The sequence below is a fragment of the Microchirus variegatus genome (assembly GCF_963457635.1).
Source record: "Microchirus variegatus genome assembly, chromosome: 10".
Taxonomy (NCBI): Eukaryota; Metazoa; Chordata; class Actinopteri; order Pleuronectiformes; family Soleidae; genus Microchirus; species Microchirus variegatus.
In genome coordinates, this window is record NC_139811.1 from 16,358,666 (window position 1) to 16,368,998 (window position 10,333).

The following is a 10,333-nucleotide window of genomic DNA, read 5'->3' on the forward strand; positions in this document are numbered from 1 at the left end:
GAGAGATCAAAGAGGTGCTGACTGAAATCCAGGAAGAGAAAAGATGCTTATTTTTTGTTTTTATACGAGGTAGATGAGGCGATAGATAGAGCTCTAAGTGAAGGTAGCTTAGCGTTGCTTTTCAGATTCACAAACTTGCTCTAAAACTGCACACAAACAACAAACTAACTGTTTTTATCTTCAACTGTCAGACCAAACGCTCTCTTGTTTGGTTCAGTTTGATGCCCTCCGTTTCTTGCTGTCGTCTCATTAAAGGTAAAATTAAAAAGGTAAAATGTTTTTTTCCCCCTTATCATTTATATGAACAACAGCAGCTGACAGGACCAATCATTTCTAAACATTTCTCCAGTGCATCAATTCAAAACACTGTCAGACTCACTTTTACATTTTGTTCAGCCATAAAAGTGTCGATTGGCATAAATATAAATACATGATAACGTATTGTCCCTATATCATTTGATTAGACCCACATACTGTAGTCTCCTGGTGTAGAATACAAAGATAACAATAAAGTGGCTTGTATTCTGTTGAATGACCACCAGAGAGAGACCCATTTGGTTGTAAAAAAAAAAAAAGTTCTGTATATAAGTTTTCTGTAAAAATAACCCTACATCTCACTTGATTAAATAAAAGTAGTCTAAATAATCGAGCAATTGACTATGAGTGGTAACTTGCGTAGATAAACAAAAATCATGCCACTTCGTTCAGCCAATCAGCGAAGGTTAGGCAAATTCACAAATACAGTAGATTAAGTAAAGCATTTTTTAAAATGCTACTTTAGAATTTACTTTCAACGGGCAAGAACATAAATGGTAACTATTGATCTTGATTTTCTACATTCAAATTTAAAGGTGCCATATGTAAGAATGTGGCCAAAAACGGTTACTACACTCAACTTAACTGGCAACCCGTGGTTGCTCGGCAGCTGAGACTCTACAGACTGCAATGATTGATAGACGGTGGTAGGTGGCGCCACATGCCAAAACATGATTTCAAAACATAAACATGATTTGCAGTCTGCAAAAGATTTTTTTTAATTCAAATATTTTGGCTGTACTGTTGTTGTTGGTGAGTTCAGTTTGTTATAAAAACATTATTCCTGAGTCTCTGTGACATATTGGAGGATTTTATGGCCAGTTGCTTTAGATTTATTACCTTTAATATTTTTAAGTAAAGTAAAGTAAAAAAAAAAGTCTTGACCTGTAATGACACTGAAATTTAGAATTTCCAAGTATTTCAATGACGGCTCCATAAAGGTTTGAGGTGTCAGTCGCTATAGTTCCAGATGTTCTTCAAGCAAATGCTCCCATTTTTAGTAAAACAGACAATAGAGTATGAAATGCTTTAGGGTGAGAATACTGTATGTTGTCCCTCACTCCTATGTTAACCTTGTTTTTATGGTAGCACAGTTTCACACTAGCTTCATGAACATCAGTAAATTAACTGCATTCTCAAATTTCACAAACGTACAGTAGAGTTTACAACATTTTTACAGATGAAGTGCACGGGTTAGAGTTCATGTGACAAAGTCAGCCTCATCCTGAATCTAGAGGCCATTTTCAAACAGGTTTTGTTTGTAAACCTAGTTTGCATTTTTTATTTGACGTTGTTGTTGTTGTTGTTGACGCAATGAGGAAAAAACCATGATATTTTCCTGGACGCTTTCCTAACCTGACTGTGATTATCTTCATTTCCTCATTTCTTCTTAAAACACCACATGCTGACTAATAATAACACATTGTTGCTACATCTATAGACGCCGTCAGTCCTTTACGAAACATCATGGAGCTTACAGTTAAGCTGTGTGGAAACACACCCAGCCATTTTTGAGGAGATGGTGTTACCCTGCCAACTAATAAATAAATACCTATTTATTTGATTTTATTCCTTTATTTATTTAACCATATTTAACGATACTCTTAGAAATAAAAGTGCTAAGTAGAACCATATAAGTTTCTTTGGCTTGTCCTCATAGGAGAACCCTTTTGGCTCCAGGTAGAACCTTTTTATAAAGGTTCCACCAAGAACCCTTTAAAACCCTTTATTCAGGAAAGGGGTTTTAAAGGGTTCTCTGGATCAAAACGGGTTCTTACTGGAACCATTAGTGTTACCAAGAACCCTTCTTCGGGGAAAGGGTTTTTCAGAAGCAAATGGTTCTAGGTAGAACTTCAGCCCTTGTAGAAGCACCATTTTGGAAGCAAATGCAATAGACTTCACTCAGTTACACATTAAAAGAAAACAGATTCAATGTACAAACAGATTATGTAATAAGTGTACCTTGTGGAGTTGGCCTCAATAGTGTTTGGATTTAAAAAAACATATGGTATAGTATGGACATATAGGACAGAAAGCAACAAATGGTATTTTTTCACCTAAAAACACTGTAATGTCAAACATTTCAACTTCAGCTTTGTGGTAAATGTCGAGGTTGCCTCGTGTTTTTCGTTACCACGTCTATCGCAACGTGGACAAATGAAATAATGACACACTGAGATCCAGGCTCTGCACAGTGACGTTAGTGACATTTGCATTGTGAACTTCTCCTTTCGCAGCGTGACGGTGCAGTCAGTTTTTGATCCCTGCGTTTCCTGCCTTTATTGTCACAGGTCGGCGTTAAAATGTCTAAATAGTCATTGCCACATCGCGTTCATCAGCTACATGTGATTTGGAAAGGTTTTGAAATTCCAGTGCAGGTCTTTGGGGGGGAGTCAGTCCTGTGATGCCTGCTCTCAATAATAGCCCCCTGCAGACACGACGGTCACACGGTTAACAATGTTGGAAAATGACCCACATGCTCTTCCAGTCGCAGCTTATCACAACAACACTGGACACTAACAATCCTCCCATTGGCCTCTGCCAGGAAAATAAAAGCCGAGAGGTGAAATCAGGCACCAGATAATTGCAGGCAGCCGTGATCTCCTGTAGTCACTCTAGAGAAGCAGATAGCACGGGCTCTTGAAATCTTTGTTAATTTTCTGGCACGGCTAATGTCGGTAATTAGATCATTTATTATGGTTGTGTATCGCAACTGTTTTGTACATATTTTAACTCAAGATAAATATGAATAAAGGTCAAAGAAAGAAATGAGGAAAAAGAGAAACGCTGCTGAGAATAGCTGCCGTGGTCAAATATCATTGTGGATAATGTTCTGGGTGTGAAAGATACAAAGTTAATGGCTCTGTGTTCTGCTTTTAGCTCTTCCCAGAAGACAGCTGTGACAGTGACGATACTCACATGCCAGAAATAGACTCCGTGTGATTTGTGGGGAGGAATGTGAGAGCTGCATGTGCCCTACATGTTACACTAGATCTGACTTTTTTTATTTTTGTTTTTTTTCGTGTGACTCTTTGCTTACTAAAGAAAAGCGGCGAGACGCGTTTGATTGACAGCACGGACGGCAGCGTGCTCAGTTATTACAGGGTGTGATATTTTGAAGAAGTGTTAGGTGACAGGAATAGTTTCTGACTTATTACTTAGCCTCAAAGTGTAACTCAGTGTAAGCTTTTGTATCAGCTTTAGTTGAGCTTTTATACACTCACACTCACACGGTTTCTCATCAAGGGCTGGATGACAGATAGTTCATGATAACATGGTTTGCTGAAGTGTAAATTTACAGTAATGCTTCATGGAATTGCACAATGACGACAAGCATGACCGGCACTCATGAATGAACAAAATGTTCTGAGCTCAATTACTGGCACTAAAAAAAAAACAAAAAAAAAAAAACATATCTATATTTAAAAAATTCACATATTTTGATTGTGTGTGTAGGAAATTGAAAAAAAAAAAAAAAATAAATAAAAAAACGTTGTTGCCTCTTTGGGATTTGTGGTTTGCTGTTCAACTGTGGTGGCCACACATGACACTTCCCATAATTCACACACACACACACACACACACACACACACACACACACACACACACACACACACACACACACACACACACACACACACACACACACACACACACACACACACACACACACACACACACACACACACACACACACACACACACACAAAGGACAACATTGATAGCAGCACAATAGAGCGAGAGCGCATTACCAGGAAATATTACTGGATAACTAGTAATCATTCTCAAGTGATCTTACTCAACCAACAAGGAAGTTTTACTGTAACACATGAGCACACGTTGTACCAGACTGATACTGAAGTGCTACAGGTGAAGTTAGTATCAGAGATTGTGAGGCAGAGCTAACAGGAATACATGTTTTCTTTTCTGGTGAAGCAGGAAACTTCCTGCAAACATCAGCAGCATTGTCACATGCCGTTCCAAAGAATTATACAGAGAGGAAAATACAAATATTTTATGTTTGATTCCGCCTCATTTTATATTGTATAATAATAATAATAATGTGGCGCCTCTGCAATCTCATAGACTGGATCCCCCCCTGCTCTGTGAAATCCTTGCAAAATATTTTGTCGAATAACGTTTTTTTTTTGTTTTTTTTCTGCTTTTCACAGCGTCCTCCCAGTCGTAAGGTCTGCTCTCTTTTTACCCCTCTCACACCCAGACATTTTTTTTTGTTTTTTTCCCCGTTTTTTTTTTTTTACGGGAACCATGGGCTCGAGTAAATTTCTGAGTCACTGTGGGAAAACTTATACAGCCGCCTTTTCCACTAAACAGTGGTTTAGACCAACAAGCTATCATGCAAGGCCTCGTCTCACAGAGAGGACACTTTTTTACTTTGCACATGAAATTTAAACTCATGTGACTGGAGGTTTTTTTTTTTTTTTTTTTTTTTTTCTTGGTTGAATGTTTACATTCTGCAAACCTACTGGAAATGAAAGACACAGAAATGCACAAACTCATGCAGCCTGCAGATGTTTGGCTTCAGTCCCACTGTGTGCTCATAGCTCGAGGTCACTTGGTTCACCTCAGCCAACCAAACATAGTGATGGTGACTTCTGGCTAAAGCTAGTTTAGTTTTTTTTAATGATATTTTTTTAAGTAGTTTTGCTAGAGTACAACTGCCATGAGCTATTACAACAGAAATGCTAATAATTGAAGTCAGGATGCTGTAATAATGCGGTTTCCAGGGAAACGTGGGGAACTACAATAGTGTGGCGGGATTTTTCTGACTCCTTTTCCTTTATTTGACTCCAGGGGGGGAGAAGACTCGGGATGCTGAACAAATGCCTAGCGATGATGCAATAGATTTTCTGGAAACAAGAGGACCATTACGAGGTTATCCTACTGCCCAACCCCCACCACCACCACTGTGTCCTAATGATGGCCTGAATCACACAACACCTGAGTCACGTCTGTGGACACAGCTGGCTTTTACGAAAGACCCATCCGACTGTGTGGCGTCAATCCATTGTCAACAAGTCCCTCAGAGACAAGGTTTGGTGAAAACCAATGATTCTAGCCAAGCATGTACAGTACCGTTCAAAGGTTTGGGTTTTTTGTGTCAAAAGTCAGACTTTTATTCATCAAAAGAGTTGACAAATGAATAGCAAATATAGTCAAGACGTTAACAAGATTAGAAATAATGATTTTTATTCAAAATAAAGAACCAGCAAAACTGTGCTAACACAATTGCACAAGGGTTTTCTAATCATCCAATAGCCTTCTAACGCGATTAGCAAACACAATGTACCATTAGAACACTGGAAATGGGCCTCTATACACGTATGTACATATTCCATAAACCAGACGTTTGCAGCTAGAATAGTCGTTTACCACATTAACAATGTAAAGAGTGTATTTCTGATTAATTTAATGTTATATTCATTGAAAGAAAAGTGATTTTCCTTCAAAAATAATGACATTTCTAAGTGACCCCAAACTTTTGAACGGTAGCGTATCTTCTAAAAAGTACGGAAGTTTATTTATTTTTTTTATTCGTCTGACTGTGACATTTTTGTACCTACAGGCTCCTACAAGCTGCAGCACTCGTCGCGGTGCTCAAGCGTGTGATGTGACACCATAGCCTGGAGTTAATCTACAGCACAATAAGCACCTGAGGCCCGTGATTGTCATGGCTGAGTCAGGCCGCTGATGAGGACTGTATCAGTCACGCCGTATCAGTCACACACACACACACACACCCACACACCCACACACACACACTTTATCGTTACATGAAGATCTAAAGCAACACCTCCTTCACACAGACTTCTTCAAAAGATTCATAAATGAGTAAAGTGATGATTAGAGGAAGGCTCACGGGCAGGGGAAGGGAAAAAGGAAATTACAAATCTGTCGCCATGTCGCTCAGAAGCAATGGACTCTACAAAAAAGGGGAAAGAAAGTACACACTTATACAATATTTACTGTATTTTCCATTTTTTTTTTTTTTTTATCGTCGATAAGAAACTTAGATGTTAGCGAATATAAAAACACATTGATTAAAAATATTCCCCTGATGCTACAACTCACAAACACATAAATAAATATGTTTGTTCACAACATCATTATGTGTTAAATGAAATAATACAGTATATAGCATGTTTCCTTTTTATTGTACATGTGTTATATGGCAGGCGTTATTAATAATAGAGGAGAAGGTTTATTTTATTGTGCTGTGGACCTTGATAATGTCATTTATAGTCTTCTTTTTTCTTCATTAAGCTTCCAGCTTGTGCAGTATTCTGCATATTATAATAATAATAACAAGTTTATGTATTTACATTTTCAGTATGGAGAAAGTGTGTTTGGATATATGAGAAGCCCATGGCAACTGAGAGAGTTGCTGGTTCAAATCCCTTGCTCAGTGCTGGGTGAGGATGGGTTAAATGCAGAGAGATTATTTTTCCCTCGTGAGGATGAATAAAGAAACTCGACACAACACAAACGCAAAATATAGGAAATTACTTGAAGGGAAGCGCATAAATAATAACCCGTTGCCCCTGGTTACCAGCAGGATGCAGCTGCTGCTGCTGGTGGGAAATGCCTTTTAGTCAAGTTCCCCAAATGTGGCGCCCTCTATGGGGAAATGCTGCTCAATATCTGTGAGCCACTGACAAATCCACGAGAGTTTCTCAGAAATCGATTACACAAACTGTCTCAGGCTGAATCATTACCTCACATATGACGCCAAAGCGGAACTTCTACTCTAAAAAAACAAGTCAATAAATACAATAGTACAATAGTAATACACAATAACAAAAATAACACAAGAGTGTCAGAAATGTAAGTCTGTATTGATAAATGTGTTCATAGGTGGAGAAGCGTTGCTAGGAATCCCTGCTTAACTTCGTTTTGGAGGGGAGGGGGTGAGGGGGGGAGGGGGGGTAGGGCACTTCTCAGAGCAGGAATCCTGTAAAATAAATAAATAAAAGCACGCTTCCTGTCAATCTGCGCACAGAGAGAGAGGCTTTACTGGAAGGAGGCGGAGTCAGCTCACACAGAGGAGGAGTCATCACCTCCTCCTGCTCCTGCTGCCTTAAAGCTCTCAGCTCACCACACAGAGAGAGCGCACTCCACAGGAGGAGACTTACACACACACACGAAAAGAAGAAGAATAAGAATAAGAAAAAAAACTGAAATAAACTTTAAAGGTTTACAACAAACTGTCAACAAACTCTTTGGATTTATTCGGACAGAGAGCGTCTTTGGAGACACATTTGAGGTAATTCACTTTTTTTTTTCAGTTTTTTAAGGTATTGTTATTTTTAACATAGGATGTTTATTATAACAACGGTTTACTATTGCGTGTAGAACCTATGGAGTGTTTGCGTGTGAAGTAGTTGGTGTGTCTTGAAGCCGGCCATCGCGTGCGTAAATTGCGCAATCGGGAGTTTTACTGGAACTGACCGTGGTGCCTGAGTCCCGAGGGCAGATTACACACGAAAGTTTCCTAGAAACGGCTTCAAGTTAAATGACTGGGCGAGTCACGCACGCCGAGAAAACACTCCAGCAGAGGAGAGAGTCACGGTGGAAAGAAAGAAAGAAAGAAAGAAAGAAAGAAAGAAAGAAAGAAAGAAAGAAGTGTGAATTAGAATGAAGTGCAGAATACAGGGAAAAATCAACAAATAAACTATATTATATAGGGTTAAGTTTAACGGCACATATGGACATATAATTGACATTAAAAACAAACATGAATAAAATAATGAATTGTTTCCCTCCTTCCTGTCTTTCTCATCAGGTGTTCCATTTCCACACAAACCAAAGAAGTGCTGACCTCTTCTTGGCCCCGCCTCTCCCCACACGACCCTCTGAACCCTCTGTTTGACTTCCTCTCTTCTCCGCTTGTCTGTGTGGCGCCCCGGTGCTCCCCAGGCTACCCAGAGAGAGGGCACAGCGCCATGGTAACTCACAGCAAGTTTGACTTCGCAATGAGCAGCAGCCTCTTGGACTCCAACATGCGGCTGCCTCACCGTTACAAGACTTTCACCTCCAAGGCACAGTACCAGATGGTGCTCGCCACGCTCCACAAGCTCCAGGAGAGCGGCTTTTACTGGGGCGCCATCACTGGCAAGGAGGCCAACGCCGTGCTGGCGTCTGAGAGCAACGGCAGCTTCCTCATCCGGGACAGTTCAGACAACCGGCACCTGTTCACGCTCAGCGTGAAAACGGCGTCGGGCACCAAGAACCTGCGCATCCAGTGTGACGCTGCTTCCTTTCACCTGCAAACAGACCCTAAGAGCATTCAGTCTGTCCCCCACTTTGACTGCGTCCTTAAGCTGGTCCATTACTACATGCCTCAGAGCAAGGCCAACGCTCGCAGTGGGAATATGTATTACATTTACTCTGGAGGGGAGAAGATCCCCCTGGAGCTCATCAAACCTCTCTCCTGCAGCTTGTCCACCCTGCAGCACCTGTGCAGGAAAACAGTCAATGGACATTTGGACATGTCTACCAAAAGAGACCAACTCCCTCACCCTCTCAGGGAGTTTCTCCAGGAGTATGATGCTCCCATCTAGAGGCGCTGGCATGATGCTCTAGAAGGAGCACGTTCGAGTGCAACAGAGAAACTAGACGGTTTCAGTGCCGCTCCGCTATAGGGCGACGCGTGGACGAGTCACGACCAGAGCAGAGACAAGAGACAGTTGAGCCCAGGACTCATGCAAAGGAGCGGTGTTGTACTGACAAGTTCTCACAGATTAGCAGCCGGTCTCTCAAGGTTCCACATTTCCGTGAAAAAAAAAGACGTGGGACTGAAGAGTAGTAGTTTGTAGGGGCGCGAAAGATAGAGAATAAAACTCTGTCGGCTTCCTATACCGTCTGGTGACGTACAACTTACTGAAAACTGAAGTAAGGCTCAGTCAGCTGTCTACAGTCTGATGACACACAGGTTCTGTCTGCTGCTGCTAACCAGAGTGCTGTGACGCTGTGGAGCTCACACACACACACATACATACACACACACCAGCCTCACAAAGTCATTCATCCATTAAAGCTGGACTATGCTTTTACGATCAGACTTTTGCTGACAGTGGATGATAATCGTGGATGTTTGAAATAATGTCCATGCAGTGGTTTTGGATCTCTGACCAAGTGTACGCTCGAGAGGAGACCCTGATATCCTGGGCCCATAGTGGTGTCAACCATGATGGTTAAGGGCTGAAGTTTTTTTTTTTTTTTTAAAGAATGTACAAAGAAGATATATTTCTGACATTCTGTTTTGAAGAAGGGTTTATGCCAAATATGCCTGAGTAAAACCAACATGACTGAATCCCACAGGATCTTAACAGAGAGAGGCAGCACCACTGCTGAGATATTAATACTAAAAGAAAAGTGAGACATGTTTTTGTGAAAACAACAAGGAAACGCAAACCACGGCTTTCACATGAATGTATTAAACATGACATAAGTCTTTTCCTAATAAGGAGAAGAGTCAACGTGTGTCATTTCCTGAAAACCAATGTTTACATGAGTGAAGATGAAATGGTTATTGTGCTGTCTTTTGTAAAGATGTACCTTTTTTTTTTTTCCTCTCCAGCCAAACCATTGGCTGTGGATGCTTGAAGATATTTTGACAAGTTTGACAAAGCAAGCAGACTGATGCAGACATTTTTGCACTTATTTATATTTGTAGGAACATTTCATTAATTTATAATAAAGAGCACTATTTTTTTCTACGAAACAACCCTGATCTCATCGTTTCATTTGACTTGTGACGTGCCTTCATTTCCACTTGGTTGTGAGAAATGACTAACGCTGTGTCCTATTTTATCTTTTGAGGTTTTTCTCACTAATAGTGAAACACATATACGCACACATCCCACTTGGCTTGGATACCACGCTGCTGAGGTCACACCACAAGTTCACCGTTTGTCATTATTTCCTTTTTATTAGGCACCATGAACCCACTCATTTAAGTGACACTGCATTTTTCAAAGACACACTGAACACAACC

At 40.5% G+C, this 10,333-nt stretch overlaps 1 protein-coding gene across 1 annotated transcript; it reads left to right on the top strand.

Annotated features, from left to right (window-relative positions):
• Window positions 1-7,468: 7,468 nt before the first annotated feature.
• socs3a (suppressor of cytokine signaling 3a) lies at window positions 7,469-9,962 on the top strand. Its single transcript, XM_083896379.1, has 2 exons — window positions 7,469-7,600; window positions 8,120-9,962. The coding sequence occupies exon 2, from the start codon at window positions 8,280-8,282 to the stop codon at window positions 8,895-8,897; it is 618 nt and encodes a 205-aa protein (XP_083752505.1). The 5' UTR covers window positions 7,469-7,600; window positions 8,120-8,279; the 3' UTR covers window positions 8,898-9,962.
• The last annotated feature ends 371 nt before the right edge of the window (window positions 9,963-10,333 follow it).

Bases quoted from the DNA above. Each gene is read 5' to 3' on its own strand.
- socs3a (XM_083896379.1), top strand. From the start codon at position 8,280: ATGGTAACTCACAGCAAGTTTGACTTCGCAATGAGCAGCAGCCTCTTG.